The sequence below is a fragment of the Etheostoma cragini genome, chromosome 12 (genome assembly GCF_013103735.1).
Source record: "Etheostoma cragini isolate CJK2018 chromosome 12, CSU_Ecrag_1.0, whole genome shotgun sequence".
NCBI classification, from domain to species: Eukaryota; Metazoa; Chordata; class Actinopteri; order Perciformes; family Percidae; genus Etheostoma; species Etheostoma cragini.
The window spans coordinates 2,305,460-2,331,458 of record NC_048418.1 but is presented as its reverse complement, the minus strand read 5'-3'; the positions used below and the strand labels follow the sequence as shown (position 1 = coordinate 2,331,458).

Sequence of the window (25,999 nt, the reverse complement as noted above, 5' to 3'; positions counted from 1 at the left end):
TGTGTGGGTCTGTGTGTGTGTGGGTCTGTGTGTGTCTCTGTGTGTGTGGGTCTGTGTGTGTGTGTCTTACCTGAAGGCGATGACGCTGCCGGGCGTCAACTTCTGAAAGGTGATTTCCTGCACAAACTCGGACGCACCTTTAGATATCACTCCAGCTTTCTTCACCACTGCACTCTCCTCTAACTATAGAGGTACATACATCATGTTTATTAACATACTTTAATTAAAAAAAATACACTGGATTACCATTATCCTGAAAACAATCGTAGCAGTATTCACCGATATGTGCTCCTTTATTTCCACCGTGTATTCTGGCATGCCGTTGATGTAGTTGTCATCTTTCTTATAACTCCCAGCATGCCTTTCCACGGTCCTTGCCTCCAGTACCACTTCCTCTATCTTCCCTTGAGAGAGAGAGAGAGAGAGAGAGAGAGAGAGAGAGAGAGAGAGAGAGAGAGAGAGAGAGAGAGAGAGAGAGAGAGAGAGAGAGAGAGAGAGAGAGAGCGAGAGAGAGAGAGAGAGAGAGAGAGAGAGAGCATTAGAAAGATTTGTTGCATACCTGAATAACAAATTCTTTAACAAAATCTATGCACGAGTGGGCTTGTTAGATGGTTAAAGCTGCAGCTTTTGAAAAATATAACTTACTAAATATCATACTAAATATCATACTAAATCATAATAAATAATACATTTTAATTTACCGGTGTGTGAAATAACTCTCACTACCTCACACATTACAATACGCTACCTGCACACTGGTTACTCCATATTTAATTTTATACACATTAAACTTTTTATATACACACTATGTATGTTGATTGACATTTTATTCTACCCTTGTATGTACATGTACAGTCTTTTCATTACTCGGAGTACATTTTTTCAGTCTTATTTATTATTTCTAGTATACTTGTTTTTTTCCTGTATGTGTATGAGTGAGTATGTGTGTGTATGTCTTTGTAACTTGCTGCTGTAACAAATTCATTTCCCAATTTGGGATTAATAAAGTCTGTCTGTCTGTCTGTCTGTCTGCATTTCTGTCTACTTACACTTTCTGGAGGTCTCCTAGGAACTTATATGTTTATTTGGCTTACAGCTAAATGTCTATTTGGTTATTATTGTATTATATTGTCTGGATTGTTATGGGTATTAAATTATCTGTTCTTACATTGTGTCTAAGTTAGTGATGATGACGAGTTTTTATTTTCTTTTGGGGGGGGAGGCAGGGAGGGGATATGTTTATGTTGTATGATAAAAAAAATCATGCGTTAGTTAAGGAAGTGATATAGTTTAATGAAAGTCTCCACACACACACACACACACACACACACACACACACACACAATAATAAGCTGATTTCTAATATAAAAAGGTGATATTGTTATTGTCATACCTGGTATGAACATGGGGGGGACGTCGGTGTCGTACTGGTGGGTTTTGGGGTTCCAGAAGGCGGTCCTGCACACCGCTACCACAGACTGGTGTGTGCTGGGACAGTGTCGAGTCACTGCAACGATATCTGCATTAACCTGGTCTACAAACACCTGGAGAGGAACATGATTAGAGCATTTAGACAAGCTGTCCACTGATAAGGACTATAAGAAAGGTATGTGCAGAAACAAAGCAACAACTGCAACTGCAGATTGCAGCGGGAGCTGATGTCTCCATTTATTAACACACATACAAAGTAAGTTCTAGTACCTGTATGAATCCCTGGGAAGCCAGTTCCTGGTGCAGCTTGTTGAGTGCCAGTTTCCCAGCTATGATGCCAGTCTGGAGTCCAACCTCACCAGTGGAGCTGGGGGGCGCTGAGGGGTTCCACTTGGGGTAAAAACGCTCCTCCTTCACCACAGAGATCTGCGCACACACACACATGCACACACACACACATGCACACACACACACATGCACACACACACACACACACACACACACACACACGTCTGTTAATCTAATGACACGGTCACACATTGGTGAATATTATTTTGTTTTTGTTTATATTTACATTTTGCACCTACTGTTATGTAATTATATTCTTCTGTATGTTTGCACTCTTTGTATCTGCACTCTTCCTTCTTTGTTTTTGGGATCAATTCATTTTTTATTTTATCTTATTTGCCTCCCATTCACTTCTATTCTATGTGAGAAAAGGGGCAAATAGAACATTTGTTTCCGGTGTCAAAGCCAAGTTGTTCAACTTTGGTGAACTTCTGCCAGCAAAGTCACAACCAACAGCAAAGAAATGTTCTCTACTTAAACAGACTACAAGCCAACAAACGGATTTCCGTGTGCATCACATTCAGCGTGAATATCGAAGGCTGGAGAGTTTGACAGTTCGCAGACAACAACATCTGACTGGACAGAAGCCCGTCGCTCGTCAACGTGTTTTTTTTGTTCACACCATCACACCATACATCATACACCATTCATCACACATCATACCATCGCACATAAAACATGTTCACATTAAAAAAAATGGATTAATCTTTAAAAGATGGACATGTGACCCTCTAGCTCTACATCTAGCTTCTCGAACTATGTAAGTCACAAACTAGAGAAAATATACCAGCATTAACCATATGTCAGTATTTGTGTGTGAATAATGTGATTTTAAACACCCAAAAGAAGCCAAAAAAAATGACTAAACACTGAGCCAAAATGATATTCATCACAGCTTCTGTGTGTGTGTGTGTGTGTGTGTGTGTGTGTGTGTGTGTGTGTGTGTGTGTGTGTGTGTGTGTGTGTGTGTGTTATTAACCTGATGGGGCACTAATTCATCATATCCTCTGGTGGAACCAGTAGCACAGCAGGCCATAGAGACCATAGCCGAGCTGGGGAGGGAGTCCAGTGCTGAACGCAGCTGTAGAACAAAGAGAGGAAAACAGACGCAGCAATTACTGCATAGACATGGACTCTGGGCTGAACCGGTTACATATGAACACAGAGACAACACAAATCCTTCCTCTATAAAAGGATTGGGCCATTATGTCCTGTTTACTTTATATTTCTATGATCAGGTAAAAATAGAGAAAGCAGCAACAGAAGAAGGAAAATTAGAATTGTACACATTGCAGGAATTTTGAGAACTTAAATCAACAACAACAAATAGTATTCTAGGGCACATGTGGCAAACTCAAGGCCTTAATTGAATAATTGATGAAATAAACGTCAAACTATACATGGCTGGCCCTTTATGTGATTCTCATTTTGCTGTGTGGTCCTTAGTGAAATTAAGTTTGACACCCCTGTTTATATAAAAGAGATAATGCATGCTAAAGCAACTGATTATCAGCATCTTTAGTTATTCAACCCCATTCTAACCTGACAGAGACACACCTGTATGGGACACTCGTTGTCATGGGTTACATCAAGAAACATGGCATGGGCGATGGAGGGCATCAGTGGGCGGAGGCTGGGCTGAACACAAGCTCCGACTGGCTCGCCCCCGTAACGGTAGACCAGCCGGCCCTCTTCATGGCTGTCTCCAGCTGACATGGCCTCTATGGACAGGGTGGTGGTGGTGGGTATGTTGGGGGGGGGGGGGTAGGGGGGGTTAAAGAAAAAGTAAATGATAGATGGGAGGACAGTCTATTCTGCTGCAGCAGTTTACATGACTTTACACAATCAAGCCCTAAGGACATGCAGTTCTGGGCCACACCTCAATCTGGCACTGCAGGCGACATCACAAGGTTAAATGTACTGTAAGACCGGCTCCGAACAAAGATTTGCGTTGCGTAACTACGGCTGCACATAAAACATCAAACTGTGATTATTTTGACTCAATATGATTCATGTGATTGGAGAATATGATCTATTTTTTGAATTTAAAAGATTATTTTTGGGGGCATTTCCAGGCCTTTATTGACAGGACAGCAGAAGAAAAGAAAGGGGGGAATGGCGTGCTTTGAAGGGCTGCAGGTCGGAGTCTAACCCGGGCCAGCTGCGTCGAGGACTAAACCTCTATGTATGGGCGCCCGCTCTACCAGGTGAACTATCCTGGCGCCCGGTATCACTATTCTCATTTTTATGGAAAAAATAAAAAGAGAGAGAGATCTGAGAGATGTTGCGCTCCCCCTGCCATTTGGATCCTGCACTAGTTCATATTGCGATTTTGATTAAATTCCAATTAGTTATGCGGCCCTCCACAAAACCATTTTAGAACTTTGTGGTTGGGGAAATTGCAGCGGTCTGAACTGGCCCTCAAAATTAAGCCAGCACATTACGTCTTCCAATGTCTTGTTGTGTACACAACTCAAAAATATTCAGTTTACGGTCACAAGGAGTGAAGAAATTAGAACATATTATATTTTTATCACATATTTTTTCATAACAAATCACTAAAACTGATTAATTTAACAAAATAGTTGATGATTCATTTAATAGTGGACATCTAATAGATGAATCAATTCATTTTTGCACCTTCATTGATGAATATACTGTGTATGTAGTGTGTAGTGTGTGCATTGTGAACATATTAGTGACTGTACCTCGTATGAGGGATGTGATCCCTAGCTTGGTTACGAAGACATTATCCAGTTCCTCGCTTCCGGTGAACAGTTCAGCCACCACATACAGGTTAGGACACGCTGTTCGGGCCACGTCCATCATGAACTGGTCAACCACAGCAAGGCAACACATCAAAACCAGTGCAGCCAGTGCAAGAGAGGAGGTTAGGGGGAAGAGACAAGAAAGGACAAGGAAGTGGCAGGAGGAAGAGGAGGAGGAGGAGGAGGAGGAGGAGGAGGAAGAGGAGGGATATGTGTGTGAAGGGAAGGCCGCCAGTTAGTGATAACAGGCCAGGGGACCACAACATGCAGTCACACAGTCCATGAACACAGAGTGGGAGTCAAGAGATTAAAACAATAAATAAATGAGAGAGGAGACATGCAGGTAAGAAGAGAAGGAATGCAGAACAATGAAGTGAAAAGAGAAGACAAAAACATAACGTTAGTTCATGCGGGAGAGTTGTACCTCGTACAAGGCTGCTGATTCCCAGCCGGTTCACAAACACATTGTCAATGAGCTCGCTGCCTGTAAACAGTTCGGCTATCACATACAGATTGGGTCTGACCCTTCTGGCTGCATCTAACATGGCCTGGACAAGACAATACAGCAGCAGTACAGACAGGGAGAAAAGATAGGTTACACTTATATAAAGTACGCATCTACCTTTATACACACACCAAGGCTGGGCTTTAACGACATTGAGTGATCAGTTTGAAACAAATTAGATGTTTCTTTCCCACTTTTACTATTTTCTTCAATAGGAGTGGGTTGAAATATTGATAGGAATATATCGCTGTCCTCATACGTGTGATAGGAGAATCATACGTTGGCGCCAAAGTATCTATATTTTCATTAATAAAAACAAATTAAACCTACATCTTTTTGATCAGTACTGATTGGAAACGAGTTAATATGACACTATGAATTAAGGTAACACTTTGTTTTAGGGTTTTTCACCATGTATGTCACGTATGTGATGTGTATCTATGTGATCGAAATAAACTAAAGACAATATTTTATTGTACACATGCTACATGAGATCACGTAATGATATATGACATTACCTCAGCCACGTGTAATGGTGTCGAGTGGCAGTTGTCCAGTCTCACTCCGTGGAAATATGTGGCTGTGATTTCGGTGTATTTCTGCATGTGGGCCCACAGGTACGGGCAGTCCTCGGGCCCGTTGCCATAGCGGAGTTTGACACTGTCCCCCCAGCATACCAGCTCCCGACGCAGGTACACGTTGGAGCCTAGAAGGAGCACGGACACAGACCAAAATCCCAGACACATGTCATTAGTGAAGACTGTTCAACATAAAGTAAAATAGCTCTTTACTTTCAGATTCTTGAGTCCTTATCAATGGACACAGAAGTTCAAAACGTGTTTTATCCCTAAAAAACTGGCCTGATAATGATGGACAAAGGAAGGAATAGTTACAGTATGTTTATATGTACAGTATGTCCAGTCTCAAATACCACTTAGACATAAAAACCTGAAAACCATCCATTTCAAAGTAAATCTAGAACAGATTAAATAAGATTAATTTTAGGTCAACTTTGGACAATCATGCACTTAATCGCGATTAAAAATGTTTAAGTGATTCCAATCCTATCCCAATCCAAATTTAAAAACAAGCACAGTTGACCAAAGTGCTGTACAAACAGAAAAACAAAAACTTAGAAAGACACAACACAATAGATAGAAAAACAACAAAAAGACCACAGCAAAATGTTTATAATCTAGACAGGCCACTATTCTACTGTGGTTAAAAGCCTGGGAATAAAAATATGTTTGGAGACAGATTGGCAACGCCAGTTTATTTATTCCTCGGTTCAGTTTATGGACCTGACTGTTTTCTAAGAAGTTTAATATAAATATTTATTTACTTGAATCAGCAAAGTTGCGCAGTGGATCGTCACTCATCACCCAACCGTTGTGAGCCAGGAAGTGACAAGTCTTGTCTGGCTGATCCAGCATCTGCAGCTCCTGGTCCAGAGTCATGTCCGGATACGGGAAGGTGAAGTACCTGAGACAGGGAGGTAAAACCACTGAGATCCACAGACACTCAGCCTCCATTACCCCATAATCCTGACCCTCATGTCCCTGCTATCTGTCCAGGATGTAGCTCACAGTTTCTTCCCAAAACCCATAACCACTCTCACATATGCACTGACCTCACTTCACAGCCTACCCCCCACCCCCGGACCCCGGACCCCGGACCCCGGACCCCAGACCCAGACTTTCTTCTTCCCACCTACTGTGCAATACTTAACATATAATACCTTAGAAGACACTGAAATCCTGTGTAATTTCATTGCAGTACAATATTTATATATTTATTACTTTGACAACTGGAAATTCTGTGCTATTTCATTACTGTATGTAATATTTAATATGTAGTCATTTAATATCTTTACTGTGCAATATTTAATATGTAATCATTTAATTTCATTACTGTGCCATATTTAATATTTAATCCTTTTGACAACACTGCAAGTTCTGTGCAAATTTACATTTAATATTTAATACTTCTGATACACCGATAACTGTGCAATTTCATACCTGCAACTTAGTTTTTTCACACAGCGTATACAAACCATATTTATCTTTCTTACCATTTTATAAATGTATATAGTTGTTTCAGGAACTGTGCATCTCGACATCCCCCCCCCTCTTTTCTTTTGCACTACTTATATTGTCCTCCATGTTATAGTCCTCTTACGTATCTTGTTGACACTGGAAAGGAGTTGCTTCAATCTCGTTGCACAGGTATTACACATGTGTATATGCATATATATGTACGCTTATGTGTATAATGACAGTAAAGGCATTCTATTCTATTTGTCTGTGTGCATTGCTATGCCGCATTATTACTTCAACTGTTTGCACACAACTTTAGAGAGACAGCTGATTGGAGCAAATTCTTTCAACAGGACTGAAGATTGGACTACTCAAGTATTTTAAGTGTCTTCTTGGTGTATGACGATTAACACAAAAGTACCACGCATGTTTTATGTTGAGTCAGGTCAAAATTCATCTCTGAGTATCTCAGCGAAGGATTTGATCACACACATTAACTGAATTTAGACTCATGCTTCTACACATATAGACCTTTTGTGATTATAAGCCAATTGACACAGGATGCATGTGCCTGTCCATGTGTTATATCTATCCCACTCTTTCCCTCTCTCCTTACACCAATATCTTTAAATTCGTTACCTGGTTACCAGAGGGTTTTTCCTGCAAACAGGACCGAGTTTGGGGCCGTTTTCCGCCAGATGCTCGTACACTACGTTTCCCACAATACAGTTGGCAGCCTTGAGGAAAGAAGAGGAGGAACATAATGAACACTGATTGATGCATTGTGTATTTTGGGAACCCTCAGCATGTCTCTAATTCCACATTTTGTGCAACTACTATGCAGCACACACATGTTCTAAGTCTTACAGTAGAGGACAGTTCTTTTACTTTGGTAGTTACAGGTAATAAATCTAACTGACATGAGACATGTTGAGTATCTGTAACAGCGTCACACCCCTGACATCACTGAGAACCTGAGGTGTCAGGTTTGGGTCCAGCTGGCTCCCACGTGCACTCACACACGGTTGCTCAGACATCTCTGGCCTTACTGTAGTGCTGGGTTACATCATTCTGTACCTTTGCATTCTAATTATTATTCATATAGGTGCATGGGTTAAAGTGGGATGTGGCAGGTGCGGGAACCCTAAGATCAGCCGCAGACAAACAAGGCCATAAGCTTAGTATTTAAAGTCTATTTTTAAAATGAGTCCGACGCAGTCCCTCCACATAAAACACACCGGTGCTACATTCATACCCAGTAAATATTTTAAAATCTGCCGGCAGCGGCAAATCATTTATGAGCCTTATTATGAAGGTAACAGCCTATTAAGTCTAAATAAGCCTATCAACATTCCTAGTATGTCTAAATGAGCTTCTGGTTATGGTTATGTTTGTTGCCATTTTTATTGCCCTGTCTTTTGACCAATTGATTCAATTCTCAAAAGTGGACTTGCTCTGCTCTGCTTTTTGCAGCAGTTCCACAATCTCTTTTTCTCTCAAACCAGCCAGTTACGTTTTTAAGCACATGTAGTGGGCTTATTTTGGAAACGTCTTTAAATAGGATTTTATTTTGGATATGGGTTTGTAATCCATAGCTAGTCTACAGAAACTCAAGACCGCTATGAGGCTAGTAGGCTATGACACACATTTTAGTTGATTGAAATGTTTAGTTGTTTAAAATGTGTAAGAATGACTCCATATAGTTTCATGTCAACGCCACAGTTAGAGGGACTAAAGAGCTGCATGTGGCCCCCGAGCAGCAGGTTGCAGACCCCTGGTCTGGCTCAACTACAAAACACCGGATCTGCAGCACGTTATGTGATCCTCCCCTGTTCAACTGACATTACCAGATAGTACCAGACTCTCCTGCTGTTCTTACATACATGTGAACTCACCACAGGCCGCTGCCTTGTTCATGGACTCATGGCAGTGTACTGCTGAGACCGAATAGGAAACACTGGAATGGGGATTTGGCATTATTTAAAAAAATAAAAAAGTACTCTTATTACCATTAGATGTAGTTACTTATTAAACAAAGATGCCGGAACAGCGTTTTGGATCATTTTGTCCCGCTTTAACTCCTGCATAGGTGCCATTGGCAGCAACCGTTCCTACAGTACACGCTCCCCTACCTGCTCCTGGTGCTGGTGCACAATGTGGTGCTGTTCTTCATTCAGCTGGTCCACTCTCTGTCTCAGCCAACCACAGCACTCCTCAACGTGCTCTGGGGAGGAGCTAGTGGAGAGAGAAGTATCATAAGATGTAAAAAATACCACTACGGTACATTCTGCAACGTGCTAAATACATAATATACAGTACATACAGTAGCTTGGGACAGTTTACACACCCATGCCCATCAAGTTGATTAAAAAGATGAATGAAAAACATCTTTTGGAAAAAGGATGTTAAAGCCTTAATTCAGAAAATTTTGGAAAATCCAACCTTTTAAGGACACCCATTTTCTTTGTGAATGAATAATGTATTGTAAATAAATAAAAAATCTTCCTTAAAATACAGGGGCATAAGTATACACCCCCCTATGTTGAAATACAGATGGCATAAGTATACACCCCCTATGTTAAAATACAATACAAAGTACAATTAACAAAAGGAAGGGCCATTGGCCGGGATCCAACCGCATGTTATTTAAAATATTTAATTAACTGAAGTTGCAAAACAGAAAACATCTAGAAAATATCTGAAATAATGCTAATGTTATTAAATCTTCATCTGCTACCAACGGTAAGAAAACGACACTTGACTGGTTGTCAGACATGAATTAATAAAAGAACTCAAAAGACCTCTAAAACTGTCACTTCTTACAAAAGAACTGAAAGGTTGAAAATGACAGTCATAGCTTGAAGTTTTAAAAACGGACCTGTGAGGTACAAAGGTCTCCAGAGCAGAGTCCATGTCCACTGTGCTGCCATAACGACGGTAATTAGGGTCCTGAATGATCTTCAGACCCTTCTTCCCCTCGGTCTTACTATGGTCTGGCTTAGTGCCTGAAAACACACACACACACACGCAAAAGGATCATTTAAGTCTATTAAATAGCATCTAAATCAATTGTCTCAAATATCTCACACACAGCAAGTGTTGCTTTCCATTTTGACTAAAAAGGCCTCATCTACACAAGAGTTTTAGTCACGTTTTTTAATTGTTTGTTTAATGCAAGTCAGGTAGGTCCGATACTATGGCTGAAACTTACGATGATTATTTTCTATTAGAGTGAAGAAACTATAAAACATTCACATTCAAAAAGCTGGAATCAGAACATTTTTCCTTCTTTTATAAAAAAAAGTTACAACTCAAACCGATTAATTGATTATCAAAATAGGTGGCAATTAGTTCAGTTGGTAGAGCGTGTGCCCATATATATATATATATATATATATTTATATATATATATATATAGAGAGAGAGAGAGGTTTACTCCTTTTCCATGTCTTCAGCTGTCCTGTATAAATAAAGGCCTTAAATGCCCAAAAGAAATCTTAAAAAAAGTTGCCGAATAATTTAATAGTTGACAACTAATTGATTAATCTTTGCAGCTCTATCAGATACAGTTTGATTGAAATCCTTCATTTTATTGTGTCATGTTAGCCTGACAAGCCAGACCCACGTCAAAATGTTGGGCCTGGGAACTCACCATTGGCTGGGCTCAATCCGAGGGGCGGGATAAAGGGTTGTCTTTCAAATTCCCTCTACACGCGATAGGACAGCGCTACGACCGTCCAGAGCAGCGCAAGTTGATAGATTAAACTTTTGCCGTATCCGGTGGGCAAAACTCCGAACACATCTTCTTTTTCTAAGAATGACTTCAGTTCTTAACTCCAAGTCTTCCAGAGTCACGGCCAGAGCCAATTTGAAATAATAATAATACTTATAATTGATACTTTTACTGATCCCCAGTGGGGAAATTACAATCAACAAGCGGAATTCACGCGTAACCTTCGCAACTCTGCCGTCATTACGTTAAGCCCCGCCCACCGACTGTATACACAATGTGATTGGCCTAACCAGAATTTGTTTTTTCAGCTTGCAAGCCAACGGAGAGTTGCTAAATTGAACCTAGCTGCAAATTGCATTTGTTGCTGCTAGGGTGCGTCTAGCTTTCTAGGCTAGCTTCAGGGTTATGTTCCCCTGTTTTACGGAGAACCTGAACACATCCTGTTTATGCACGAGACTGCTGTCGAGCTGACATGTTTTTGAAGTGCTGCAACCATGACGAAGTGTGTATTGTTTGTATTTCAGTTATTTGTCAGTACCGACCATTTAGTAGTAGGGTCCTGAACTGCTCCACAGCAACGTCCACTTTGACCTGGTAGAACTCCCACAGTTTGATCTGAGGATACACGTCCTGCCACAACACACTACGGATGGCCTGAAAAAAACACACACAATTATTTAATTTTTTATTTAATTATTTCCACCTTCAAACACTAGGACAGCTTTGATATGAATGGGAGGAGAGAGGGGGCTTTGAATAAACCTCTACATATGGGTGTGCTCACTACCAACTGAGCTACCCGGGCGCCCGATAATCACTATTATTAAATTAGCCTTTTTTTTTATTTTACTTTATCAACTATAGCTTTCATGGCCTGCAACATGTTGAAAAAATGTACATTTAATATCAGCAATGAATCACAAGGCTTGGCAAACACACCTTTTAATATGTTACAATCATAAAGCATACAAGAAGTCATCTATAGAAGCTTTTTACTTACTTATTCATTGTATTCCCATGTTTTTATTACCTACCAACATTAGAATAAGGTAGTCTGGAATCCTAATGAAAGCATCCCCGCTTAGCTGTATTATTGATATTAGGTTATGGCTTTCACAAAACTGTCTTCATTTCATTGAAGCTAAAACTGAGTGTCTCATCTTCAGTCCACGGTCCAGCTTTGAGTTTGGGAGCTCTCGCTTTAGACCTTAAGCCAGCTGTCAGAAATCTAGAGGTTACTATTGATTGCAACAGGAAATTTGATAAGCAAATCAGCAATGTTGTTAAAATGAGCTTTTTCCAGCTTCGCCTCCTGGCTAAAGTTCAGCCCTTCCTTAACAGGCATGATCTAGAAAAGGTGATTAATGATTTTATAAGTTCAAGGTTGGATTACCGTAATGCTCTTTATGTTGGTTTGAATCAAACCTCCATCTCACGACTTCATCTTGTACTTAATACCGCTGCCTGTTTTTGGACAAATACATCTAGACCTGCACACATCACCCCCGTTCACAGGCACTTATTCCAGTTCCTCCATATAAAAAACAACTTGGTCAGAAATCTTTTTTCTATACATACACCAAGATTTGGAACGACATCCAACATCACATCAGACCACTATCATCCATCACATAATTCAAAAAGGCACAAACAGCTCCATCTTAACAGTTACACCTGCACACGTTAATGGCTCATGTGTCGTCCAAGCCTTGTTTGCACTGTCTGTATTTGTCCAGCCCAGCGGATGTCTTGTATAAAAGTTTCTGTCCTCATGTGCCAAAACTGTATTGTTGTTTTAGTTGTCCAAACTGGTCTAGTCCAAATCGATGTCCTGTACAAATGTTTGTCCCGACGTGCTGTAACCACGTTTAATGTCATATGTTTCCCGTTTATATTGTAATGTAATGTTACTTTTTAACTTTCCTGTATAATAAATATAAATGAACGTTCTCTACACCCTACGTTGGCTCCCTGTGCGTTTTAGAATTGATTTTAGGATTTTACTGTTTGTTTTCTAGGCCTTAAATGGCCTGGCCCTGAAGTATTTGTCCGAGAGTTTAACCCTGCATGAGCACAACCGGTTTTAAAAGTCCCAAGTCCAGATATAAACGGTGGGGTGGTCAGGCTTTTGCGGTTGTTGCCCTGAGACTCTGCAACAAGTTACACTCTGATATTCACAGTATTACAGATGTAGCTCTTTTTAGGTCTAAACTCAAAACCTATCTGTTTAGACTGGCTTTTAATACGGAATATTACATATTTCTATGTAACCTTTTCTGATTTTACTGTTTTCTATGTTTCATTCTTTTTTTTAGTTATTCTTGGTTTCTGATGTTAAGCACTTTAGATACCTGCTGGTTACTGTAAAGTGCTATATAAATAAATGTTGACTGATTGAGTACATCTAACATAAAAAGACAAAATTAAGTGTTGTGGTCTTTGTCACATCTCAATAGAAATACATGATTTCAAGACTAAGGCCATGTTCGGACCAGAAAACAGTGATCTGGCGACCCCCGGAATTTACCATATGTACACTTTTTATTTCACAATTATGGTTTTCTTTCAGATCATTTATAGATCTCAACATTTCCAACCGCACTCGAAGGCCGCTACATTTACGGAGAAATTGAGAAAGAATCAAATTAAACACACTACTGCCATTTGAAATGAATGGGCAGACCTGCATTTTCACCGCGCACTAATAAATAACTTTAATTAACTAATACTGTCAAATGATCCACAAAGCCCACTGGTTGTCACATGTGTATCCTCTACAACACAGTCATGCAGTGTGTCATTTCTACTCTTTCTATAGTCTGTACACAGGGTTCAGAATTAGCCCCATCTAGCTAGTCAAATGTTGGTAAAATATGCAAGTGGCTGGTAGTCAAGAGAAACAATGGTTATGCTATTGAGTGGCTGGTAACATTTGAACATTCACTACCCATTTGGCTGGTAAACGAAAAAAACTATGTTGAACCCTGTCTGTACAGCTGTGCAGAGAGTGTCCAGCTGAACTGTTTTTACTCACATTCAGATGGCTCTCGTTGGTAATATCAGCAGGAAGTCCTTTAGCTTCGTAGCGTCCCTCTGCTACTCTGGTGGTTAAATGCCACAGAGCTCGATCTAAGACCCAGGCTGGTCGCAGGTGGGGAGAGTTCACCAGGTTGTACCCACACTCTGGATGTTCTCTGATCCACTCACTGTTAGCAGCTGCAAAAAAAAAGAACAACAACAACACTGAATCACAATCCCCCCCCATCTAGTAATTTAATTGTCTTAGGTACGATAGATGTTGGAACACATACTTGAAAATAGTTGGCAAAAATGGTGAGCATGAGCCAGAAAGGAATCATCAACAATGCTGACATTACTAGCATTACTACATTACTCCTGCTAACATGAGGAAACATTTGAAACACCTGTTCAACTAATCTCTGGGAAATGGTCTCCTAATTAGGTCATTCTCAGGTCTAATGAGGTGCTGGGTGACCGCTTCGTTAGTTACGAAGCTAGATTTTTATAAAAGAATACTTTTATGTTACACTCACTCTTCACTCTTTTATGTTATATTCAAAGCCAACCAAGGATTTATTTTGTGACATGATGAATCTTCTATATTTGAATGAAACATGAGGAGCTCGGCAAGTGCTTTTTCTTCCAAACGAGTCACAACCCAGATTATGAAAATGAGAAGAGTAGTCGCCATAACAGAAATAGTTGCCAACCCTGCCTTCGATCAAAACATCTAATCATACAATACTATACACTACCGGTCAAAGGCTTGGGGTCCATTACAAATTTACATACTGCCGATTATAGACAGAATACCAGCTGATCTGAGTGAGCGACTAATCTCTAATACAATATCTACATTGCCCATTATCAGCCTCCAATGTTCCAAAGGCTCACTCTGTTCCTTAATCTGATATAATGTAAAATAAAACACTCTGTCTATAATGGAGTGCAATGGAAATGTCAAATTGACCCCAAACTTGTGACTGGTAGTGCATGTTTAGCAGCAGATTATGAACCAGCCTTATTTAGAGAGTTAAGAAAAGGCTACCATATGGACGAAGAAAAAAAAAAAAAAGATATCTACAGACAGACTGACAGTACATTAACCACTCAGGCAGTCTAACCTTTTAGTCAGGCTCATTTTACTGCGTGACCTTTTCTGGGAGAGGAGGTGATAAGAGTGGCTGAGTAAGCAAGGAGGACACGGTAACATAACTGTAGGAGAGCGATCACTCTCGTGTGTTAGAGCTGCAGTGTCCTTTTAGTTACTTTCATGTTAGTGTGTTCACTATTGATCCATAAGCTCGTCTCATGTAACGAACCAGCCTACTGAACCCCAGGGAGGAGCAGCTGCTACACTTAAACATCAAGTCAAGTCTAGTCACTCTGCTATCGGCTTAAAGCCAGTGGCCTCTTTGTCTCTTAGTAATGGGAGGTTTGTTGCAGATTTAGCATGCTTCTCACACACACACACACACACACACACACACACACACACTTCACAATGTGCATGTGTGGATGTGTGTGTGTGTGTGAGAGAGAGAGAGAGAGAACAATTTGTAAGACCTTTAAAACCTTAAGAGAGAACAAAATGCTCTCTCTCAGGCTGCTTCACTGATGGCTTTGAAAACTTGTTTTGCTGTTGAAGACTTACACACCTATAGTTCAGTAAACCAAAGTGCGTTTTCGGGGGTGAACATTGTTCTCACACTGCACAATTATCACGCGGTTGAAACAGTCGCTTGTTTATTGGCCAGAATATCCGAGTGGAACCGAGGGCCAATACTTCCTGGCCTTCATAATAAAAGAGCAACACTAAATGTATAAGGTCTTCGGTTTTCTGGTTTTGCTTTAGTGTTTCTAATATTTTAGAAGTAGGCGAACAATGTGAGCAGCTGACAGACAGCGAGTAAAGGAGAGAGAGAGAGAGAGAGAGAGAGAGAGAGAGAGAGAGAGTAAATTCTGTGCAAGGTTGAAACTACAGGTTAGCAAACGCTCTGTTTTTTGGTTCACTTCCTGTATTCGGGACCGAGACCCCTTGGTTTTCAAGCGGACCAGAGATTTTGATTTCAGAGTTTGTTTGAACCGCACCAGAGTTTCGGATGAGCTTTCATACCTGCCCAAAAAAAACGGACTATCCCATGAAATAGTCCTTGGTTTAAGGACTGCTGATGCGGTTTGTTTGGGAAGGTGAGAACACGGCAATCAAACTCTGGTGCGCATCAAGAGCGGACCAAAGAAGCGTACCGAGATCTATAAAATGTCAGTTTACCGTCACAGACGAGAGAAGGAACTAAAAACACTTCCAATTTTAGTACCTGGAATCAGTGAATTTTGACTAAAACCAATTAATGCATCATGAAAATTGGAAATACAGGGTGCATAAAGTCCCTCACCAGTATGGTTATAGACCACATCTGTAATACACAGCATGCTCCATTCCTTCTTTAACATCTCCACCAGCACCCCCACATCTTCCCAGCTGTAGCTCTGACCAGCGGGGCTGAACTCAGGGTTAAAGCTGAGCTGGTCTGCCAAGGAGTAACAGGACCTGGACTCTCCTAGAGTCTGCAGAGGTGTGAAGTGGATCATGTTGTACCCTGTACACACACACACACACACACACACCCAAACTGACAATTATTAAGCAGATGCATCATATTGTTTAATATTTCCAATAATAATGTGAATCCCTTGTACCATCACACACACTGTCTCTAGAACATTAACTAGACACAGACTAACAGACACACACAGACACACACACACATACACACCTGACTCCTTGGCTACTCTCAGTCTATCTGGCCAGTCATCTAGGTGTCCCAGACATTTGGACAGGTAGGTCTGGATGGTGATGCAGTCTAATGGGAGGATGTCATTGTTTGCTCCAACATGAAGAACTGGGTCGACTACGATGTATCCTCCGCCCGACTGCTCCGTGTCTCTGTGGGAAAAGAGATGTAAACCAAAGAAGATACAGTAAAATACTCAACAACATGGATGTAAGTAAGCGCTTGTACTAACTAGTATCACACAGTGAATGAGCAGAAAAGAAAGATACAAACATAAACTGTGTGTAACATAAAAATGTGTAGTCTGCAAACTGAAGTTGTTTATTTCTGTTGTCATTTTTAGCCATAACTGTAACATCTAAAGATATAGTTGAACATGGAGGCCCGTGCTTAAATATATCTTCTCTGTTGTTTCTACCGTGCCTATTTTCTGTACTGCGTTGCTTTCCTAGTGTCTTTGCTAAGCCAGATCTAACAGCCAGATGTTTGTTTTGGTGGTAATTTGCCTTCTGATGACTAACTAACTGGAGCTAGCTCCTACTTCCTCTCTTCCTCTCATTAGGGCATTAAAATAATAAATAACTGGGCATCATCAAATGTGGGAAAAAGCCCGGAGAACATTATCAGCAGACCCAAACGGAATCTGCAGATGGTTTAATAGGTTTTGGCGGGGATCAGGTTTAAAAAAAACAGCAGCATTTGGTAAACTGTGTTTTGTGCGTGTTGGGACGATGTGTTAACATTCTCAGTTTTACTTATTTATTTATTTACCAAAGATTATTTTTGGCGCTTTCTTTCCGACTTTGAATTGACAGGACAGATAGGTGAGAAAGGGGAAGACGTGCAAGACATTGTCACAGGTCGGACTCGAACCCTGGGCCTCTGCATCGAGGTATAAACCTCTATGTATATATGTGCGCCTGCGCTACCCACTGAGCCAACCCGGCCACTCTAAGCTTTATTACTTTGTTTCAAAATCTGCAGAAATAGAAGCAGATTAAATGTGGCCATGGTTGTCAGGGGGGGTCTTACCCATATCCAAAGTAGTACTGATAGGACCCGGTTATCAGGGGGGGTCTTACCCATATCCAAAGTAGTACTGATAGGACCCGGCAATCTTGAGGTCCAGCGAGCAGAACTTATCAGAGTCATCCTCCCTTCCTGTTGGGTAGCTCCATCCCAAAACACGGAAGTTGTTTCGTTCAAACTCCTTTCCTTCAAGTGGATAGTTGGTGCGCACCATGACCCTCCTCCCCTGAAGGCTCGGACCTAGGCGGAACTGGAGCTCAAACCCTGAAGAGAGAGACACTTTTGATTAATTGCTTGATATCAGTACATGACATCCATGAAAGACCAACTGGTACAGTGTGTTTAAATGCTTTTGGCTGTCCCATGCCAGTTTATAATTTGTGTGAATGAAAGGATCAATTTCATGGAGGGGGGAAAAACTTGAATATTTGCCCCACATTCATACTGGCCTTCTATAGTCTTAACATCAGTTCTGTAACTGACTGCAGAACAGTCAGTCTTCCGACACACACACACACACACACACATACACGCACACACACACATGCACACACACACACACACACTATACAAAGGAAAACTTTTTCAAATACCGTCACAGAGACTAGTCCTCCAGAGGCTGGACCGTGAAAGGTTTGTCTATAAATAGTCCAGCCAGCCCACACAATCCCTATCAGGTTCAGAGTCCTGCAAAGGTCAACTGGTACATGTCTCCCAGTCCAAGTGTCAGAAAGCCAAGTTTGAGGCCTCTAGTTTGATGGTGGTGTTCTTTGTTGCATGACCTGGTGTCCCTTTCTGGACTCTCTCTAACTAACGCTTATTTTTGCAGACTGGCTTTCAAAATGGGGCCGGATGGGGGGCGCACGGCTCACCCCAGTAACTCCATGAAATATACAGTAGATCTTGTATTGCCCTTCAGCCGAAAAATTAAATAATAAAATAATTTTTGGTCTATATCGCCCAACCATAATAGTAGGCTACCTTGAATTCACCTTAACCCTTGTGTTGTCTTCCCGTTAACCTTTAACTTGTCCTTCAAGGTCAAAATTGAATTTTTGTTTGTGCTTTTCTGATGGTTTTGTCATTTTTTCTGAGTTTTTTCTCACTTTTCCCAGCTCTTGGTGCATTTTTTAAAACAACCTGAGCAAGTTTAATAACAGGTTTCACACTTATTTTTCAAATTCATGGTCAACAAACCTCATTCATAGCAAATTATACATATGTTTTTAGTTAAAAAGGCAGAAATTCTGAATTATTTTGACTAATAGTGAAGATCAGAGGATGTTGAGTGGATCTCAGATGGGTAGATGTCAAAGTCTAGTCCCCATACAGTTTGGAAACCATTATAGAAAAAAAAAAACTCAAATGCTATAAGATTAAATAAAACACCCAAAATGAAAGTAATCATTGTTACCTGAAGAACATAAGGAATCATCCATGTTATTTTTGGGCAATTTGGTTGAAAGAGATCTAATATTTCTGATATAAAACACTTTGAAACGGGTCAATTTGACCCGAGGACAACCCAAGGGTTAAAATCTGTCAGTTGGTTTTGTCCACCACTAATACGTGTATGTATATAAATGTCGACAGCAATATCCATAAATCTGACTAAATGCTACTTCTGATACTTTCAGGCATTAGGAAAAGCGCAACACCGAAAGCACAGCGGTTTAAATAATACGTTACCTTGTTCAAGTCTGAACAGAGTCCTCTCCAAACACTCCTTGTCGTTAAGCATTAGGACTCGGATCTGCTTCAGGTGTTGAGGCAACATCTTGAGAAGATCTTCAAAGTGAACTGATCCCTGGCCTCCTGTAATCAGAGAAATGCAGGTTGCAAAATAGTTCAAACTCTTCACATACAAAACACTTTTTTAAATTAGCAAAATGGTTTCTCTTCTGTATGAAATAGTTCCTAAACTTTAACCCTGTCCCTTAACCATGAGGAAATCCTTCTTGTCAAATCAGTGGTATTCCACAAGGCTATTTGGGGCACTGCATTGGCACTAGTCTATATTCTTAACGTTCAATTTCTGGGATTGCTCCGGTGCTGCAGGAAATTCCGCGGGATGCGTGTATTTTCCGTTTCCTTCTGATTTACTTGTGTTGAAATTTTAAAAAATAATTTCAAAATAAAACTTTTTTTTAACGGTTTGGCCATTTATTTTGACACTTTTCCTGATTTTTTTGTCACTTTTTCCAAAGTTGAGGAAGCTATATGTTTTTCTCCGGCTTTTAACAAAAAATTGTTTAATGTTTGTTGTTTTTCCCCTCACACAACGTTTCAAATTACTATCAATGCTATAAAATTGGATAAAACACCCACTTTCAATAAAAGTAGTGAACTGATCTTCAACAGGGCCTAATAATCTGCGGCCATACTACAGATGCGTTACATGTGTAATGACAATAAAGTTGAATCTAATCTAATCTAAAGATGCACTTGTCCAAAAACTGCTGATTTCACAAGTTAGGGGGGAAGGTTTGTGAAATCATAATAAAATATACTTTAAACACAAATGCATTGACCAAATTGAATACAAGCATTCACAATTTGAAATGCATGACTGACATCAATAGCACATGGGACGTTTGTCAAATACTGCTAACTGGCATGAAGATAGGAGGGGTTAAATGTTAAATAAAGGATTTTTAGGCAATACAATGGTTGAGAAATGCGTTATGCAAACAGCACAAGGAAGTCAAACAGACCATAACTGCTGCTAAAACCACTGGACTCCGTGAGTCAGCTGGTATTAAAGCCTCTGAGGCTGGAGCATATTTACTTTTTTAATGTCATCGTAAGTTGCAGCCCTAATTTATAAAATATAACATTCTGATAGGAGCCATTATGAGCATCTACTTTTGATACTACTAGTGCCGTGCCCGTTGAAAATATGCCTGTTTGGAAGGGGCCGATTGCTTGGCCAGTTGGCCAGATTGCTTAGTCCTGATAGGGAACGTTGCAGATTGTAAATGTAAAATGTGGAGCAACCGGACATCAGCGTCATAGAGTCATGGCCGTGCGCTACCCAACTGGCCCCTTATGAGAGCTAACCAAAAACCGGGAATACAGTATACTTATGGGGTCCTGACAGCTTTGTGGGGACAAAATGCTGGTCCCCATAACGTTAAAGGGCTTTTTGAGGACTAAGACTTGGTTTTAGAATCAGGGTTAGAATTAAGTTAGGGTTAGGGTAAGGGTAAGGGTTAAGGTTAGGCATTTAGGTTTGATGGTTAAGGTTAGGGTTAGGGTGAGGGTTAAGGTTAGGCATTTAGGTTTGATGGTTAAGGTTAGGGTTAGGGTGAGGGATAAGGTTAGGCATTTAGGTTTGATGGTTAAGGTTAGGGTAAGGGTGAGGGATAAGGTTAGGCATTTAGGTTTGATGGTTAAGGTTAGGGTGAGGGTGAGGGATAAGGTTAGGCATTTAGGTTTGATGGTTAAGGTTAGGGTAAGGGTAAAGGATAAGGTTAGGCATTTAGGTTTGATGGTTAAGGTTAGGGTAAGGGTGAGGGATAAGGTTAGGCATTTAGGTTTGATGGTTATGCTTAGGGTGAGGGTAAAGGATAAGGTTAGGCATTTAGGTTTGATGGTTAAGTAGATGCCATGGATATTAGTCAACAACAGCACAGTTAGTGGCCACATGCTAACAGATATTTGCACACGGGTCCAGATAATGCTGCGGTCAATTTTGGGTTCAGTTGTGTAATAATTTGAGCAGGTAAATGCATCCAGTTACTGGACCCTCCTTCTGAGTCTGCGCAGTGCATCGGTCCGATGATCAGACCAAGGTCAGGAATCCAGCTGTTAATGTCACACTATCTATTTATAAAACACTGTTCATCGTGCTTGGCACCTCGGGTTCACACCGACACCGACTAACAAAATAGAGACGCAGACGTACAGTTTCAAGATGACAGTAGATAACGTATTCACTACGGTGATGCAGGAACCTGCAAAGCTAAGGTCGCGTTTATGGCTGGACTCCAAATTCCATTCACAAAAGGGGCAATTTAACGTCGCATCGCTTTCTAGCGCACCCTTATGCATCATGCAAGACAATGCAAAGCCCTGATTTAATTGAAATGACCCACTTAACAATTCGGCATACGTACAATGTATCAAAGAAACTTTATTTTAATAAAACAACCTAATTAAGTTGTGTACTTAACACAGTCGGCCCCGACCAGATTGCACTGAAGTGGGCGGTGCCGTCAAGTTGGAATTGTAACGACAAAGTAATGTAGGATTGGTCATATTTATTTAGAAATTGAGATTGGTTATAAGTATCTATGTTGCAAAGTTACCTTCGTCGTAACCCAAGGCAGCCTTGACGTTTCTCAAAATTACTGAGACTGTATATGTTCCCTTATAAGGGTGTAGGTTGAACTACGAAGAGCAACGTGAAAAGCGTTAACGGTCAGTTAGTTCATGTTGACGTTAACAGCTAGCTAAACTTATGTCAGCTAACGTTAGCTAACGCAGCTAGTTATCTATCTTACTGCCAGCTGCTAGCTGGGGTTCTAACTCGTGGAAGCTTAATAATGACAATTTTACACAACAATGCAAAAACATGTTTGACTGTGTCTTCCCACTCACCTGTCAGATGTGTCTTCGGGGTGTCCAAGCAACAGGAGGACACTGTTAACACCGTGACAGCTCTGTCTTTCCTGGATTGACAGTGGCTGAACGGAGGGGGCGTGGTCCGCAGACTGGGAGCCTTTACCGTAATGACCCGAGTAACACCGTTTTACGCTATTACATGCTTTTTTGTACCATAGGAACACAAAAGGCCTAAATTAATTTTATTCTAAGATTTTTACATTTAATAATACATGGGCTCTTTCAAATCTGTATTTATTTAAGCGAGTGATTTAAGCTCATTTAGTGTATTCATTCCATAATTGAAAAAACAGTTGTTAAATGAAACAATCCTGTTTTTTTTTTTGCACAGACAGTTTGTCTATTTGTCTAGTATTTTACTTAGACAAATTTTTCTGGATTTGAATAATGCCAGTAAGATCTATGCAATCTATGCAATCTCGTAAATTTGCAACAATACCTTATTGGCTGCAATAGGATATTGCTGGCAAAATGCTTACTTTATGGCACAATTTATGTTGCGCAATTTCTGAGTTTGACCACACGCACAGCACACATCACGCACACACATAAACAGACAAGGGGGTTACGTAAGACGGCACTGCAGTGCAGTTGTTTGGCAGACGTAGAGCATCACGTCTGCACTGCAAGAGCACTAAGGACATAGAGCCAAATTTATGTAATTCATTGATAAAGTATATGCAAATGTAATCTGAACCGCGAATTAAGTTCCTTTGTGTTTCTGTAATCACAAATTACAGACAAATGTATGATATTCTTTCAGTGTAGTCAAAGATTCCTCTTCAAGGTTGTATTGTCAGGGTGGGAAAGCTTCAGAAAAAACATTGTGTGCATTATGGGAGCTAAAACTATTATTTACAAAGAATAAAAACGGTCTATTTTTGCACGGCCTAGTTATTCAGTTCATTGTTAAATTCCATTTTTTGTGCATTTGATTTCTCAAGGCTACTGTGTGGTCCAAATGCTTCCTTTGCACTTCCAACAATAACAAATATTAATACTAGTTCATTGTATTTTTTCATTGTATTCCCCTGAAAGTAACCACAATAAAATATATCAAGTCAGGAATTTGCTTGTGAGATACTAACCATGTGTAGAAGAACCTAAACTTACAATTTGTCCCTATTCTCTCCCCCTATCTGGTCTGGTGACATGATACGACAGGTGATCGGTCGACTCCATTCTTACACTACCTGATCCTTTGCAAATAAATGCAATAAGGGACCTTTGACCATTTCATCCTATTTGTTGCCTGTACTTTTGACTTAATCTGTTGAATTTATTGTAATTTAGAGTGCATAAGTAAGGTGTTTAAAGACATTTAAAGAAAACAACATGAAGTGGAATGTAAACTTATTGAGAGCAGATTTAGAGACTTGCACAGTGCAGAGTGTGCACAGATGGCATTCCCCCACTAGATGTCATGGTAGTGTTATCTGGGTATCACGTTACATGAACCACCGGGCCCTCTGAGGTCGTCTGGGACAGGTCTAGGTCTGCTGTCCCCAGAGTCAGAACTGGGGGAATAGCGTTCAGTTTTTAAACTCCCAGAAAACTGCAGTTCCACAGCAACTCTCAGTTCTTTTTATAAGATTATTATTTGGGCTTTTCTGCCTTAATTATTGGATAGAACAGGTATGTGAGAGAGAGGGGGAAGACATGCAGGAAATGGTCAAAGGTCGGATTCAAACCCTGGACCTCGGCATTGAGGCAGAATCCTCTATATTTACGTGCTATTCTGGGTCAACTGAACCACCAACTAACGCTGAGCTGACGGAGCACCATGGCTGGCAGTTTGCGGTGTTCTGTACCCCAGCCCCCAGTCACCTATTCTGGGGTCACTTCTTGGGTTCAGTTTAATGTGAATTAGAGTCATTTACCCACTAATGTTGTGTCATGTCATTTCACCGAAGCTCCAATGTTCCAACCTCTCTATGAGCCGAAAAAAATCCTTTTGGTCCTACAGCCCACTAGTCCGGCGTCCCTTTGTTTGGAAAAAAATAGACCTTCCGCTCCGACATCCCATTGTTCCTACCATGTGGGCTTTTGTGGAATAGGACAATAAATGCCTGTGCATGAGAAGTGATTGGCACGCAGTTAGACAGTTTTTTAAATGACCTGCTTCATGTAGTTCTTCTGGAACATAGGGTTAGGTTCAACATATGTGAGAGAAAGTTAGTTTTGTAAGTCTTACCTGTTGCATCTTTAAGTAGATTATCTTGGTGTCATCTCACTGTCCGACTCCCACGAGTATACTGGCACAAGATGTACAACATGATTTGTTTGGCAAGCCAATTTTTTTGTAGGGTCAAGAGCATCAAAATAAAACACATTACCAAGACATCCAGATGAGCCCATTTCTTACCAAACTTAAAATATGACAAAGAATGATCTTGTAGAACAAATGGCGCTCATTTTGTTTCCTCTCCTCTCTGAAACTGTGCAGAGTAACAGCAGAGAGTGGGATGGTGATGATGATGATGATGAGGAAGAACAATGTGCTTCATAATATCAGGGTACATGGAATTTGCCATGGGGATTGGGTGCCTATAAACACAGAAAACATGTTAAACATTAATAAGAATAAACAATAAATACTGAATCAGAGACAAATATATATGCAAACTGTTGTTTGCAGTGTGTGCAATGGGCAGCTATAGAGTAAAGTCCAGGATGGGGTATAGTAGATGAATTATGAAAATGATTACTTTCCATTTTTGCTGTTCATGTATGAAAGCAGACAGTGATGTTTTCACAGGCGTCAGGAGCAAAGAGTCACACTCATACACATTACATACAGTAATAATCACGTATATGTAATCTTGGGGGCCAGGGGCAACATGCAGTTGTGCTTTTTGCAATTTAGGAATGCAAATTTGTTTATTTTTGTTTGTACTTTTTGATGGTTTTGTGCAACTTTTATTTATTTATAATGTAAATGCTTTGTGTGTCTTTTTAAACTCAACTTGACTCTCTGAGTAACAACCGCACAAGAGTCCATGTGTGAAAACACAAATGGCAAATTAAGTTCTTGAAAGTTCTTGAATCTTGAAAAAAGTGCTTGGCAAACATCTGCAATCTACAACATCTGCAAACATGAAACAACCGTGTGAACGTTGATTTATGGTTGTAAATGACAGTTGTGCGTGCATTTCAGCAGCAGCAGTGCTGCTGTTTTCAGCCTCCTCTTCACACCTACGTGCCACTGCGTTGAGATGGAACAGCGCTGTCTGTTTGCAGATAACCTTCTGGGCCACTGTTGATAATGAGAAAATTATGTGCTTTCAAAACCAGATTACACATTCAAATCCGGGTCAACCCACACACTAAGATAATATATACCGTGCTGGGCTTGATTATTCTGCTGGGGTTAGAAATATCCCTGTGTGTGAATCAGTGCACAACAGTGCCTCAGATAGTTCCTGGTTATTTATTTATTTAACCATCCTGTTGTCCTCGGGTCAAATTTGACCCGTTTTTTTACAAAGTTGCTTTATCAGAAATTTGGGTTTCTTTCAACAAAATTGTCCAAAATATACCATGGACAGTTCCGTACAACGCTCTTCACAAGCAAAATCAATCATCAGTTCACTACTTTTATTGAATTTTGGTGTTTTAATTCATTGATTCATAGCATTTGGAGAGAAACAAATCATAAAAGCATTGACGTAAAAAAGAAATGAGATAAATAGCCACGGGAAGGAACT

The 25,999-nt window shown here is 40.4% G+C and overlaps 1 protein-coding gene across 1 annotated transcript in view; it reads right to left on the bottom strand.

The window, feature by feature from the left end:
• Positions 1-22,469, bottom strand: part of LOC117953970 (glycogen debranching enzyme-like) — a 29,744-nt gene extending 7,275 nt beyond the window's left edge. The window contains exons 1-19 of the mRNA XM_034887389.1: positions 22,269-22,469; positions 19,356-19,481; positions 17,720-17,930; positions 16,620-16,789; positions 16,239-16,442; positions 13,856-14,037; positions 11,364-11,475; positions 9,967-10,093; positions 9,221-9,323; positions 7,728-7,825; positions 6,395-6,534; positions 5,571-5,758; positions 4,488-4,611; positions 3,337-3,500; positions 2,759-2,860; positions 1,702-1,857; positions 1,394-1,544; positions 280-404; positions 71-183 (exon numbers count right to left, since the gene is read on the bottom strand). Of these exons, the coding sequence (XP_034743280.1) occupies positions 71-183; positions 280-404; positions 1,394-1,544; positions 1,702-1,857; positions 2,759-2,860; positions 3,337-3,500; positions 4,488-4,611; positions 5,571-5,758; positions 6,395-6,534; positions 7,728-7,825; positions 9,221-9,323; positions 9,967-10,093; positions 11,364-11,475; positions 13,856-14,037; positions 16,239-16,442; positions 16,620-16,789; positions 17,720-17,930; positions 19,356-19,443 (2,558 nt within the window). The 5' untranslated portion in view covers positions 19,444-19,481; positions 22,269-22,469. The remainder of the gene's footprint in view (positions 1-70; positions 184-279; positions 405-1,393; positions 1,545-1,701; positions 1,858-2,758; positions 2,861-3,336; positions 3,501-4,487; positions 4,612-5,570; positions 5,759-6,394; positions 6,535-7,727; positions 7,826-9,220; positions 9,324-9,966; positions 10,094-11,363; positions 11,476-13,855; positions 14,038-16,238; positions 16,443-16,619; positions 16,790-17,719; positions 17,931-19,355; positions 19,482-22,268) is intronic.
• Positions 22,470-25,999: the final 3,530 nt, after the last annotated feature.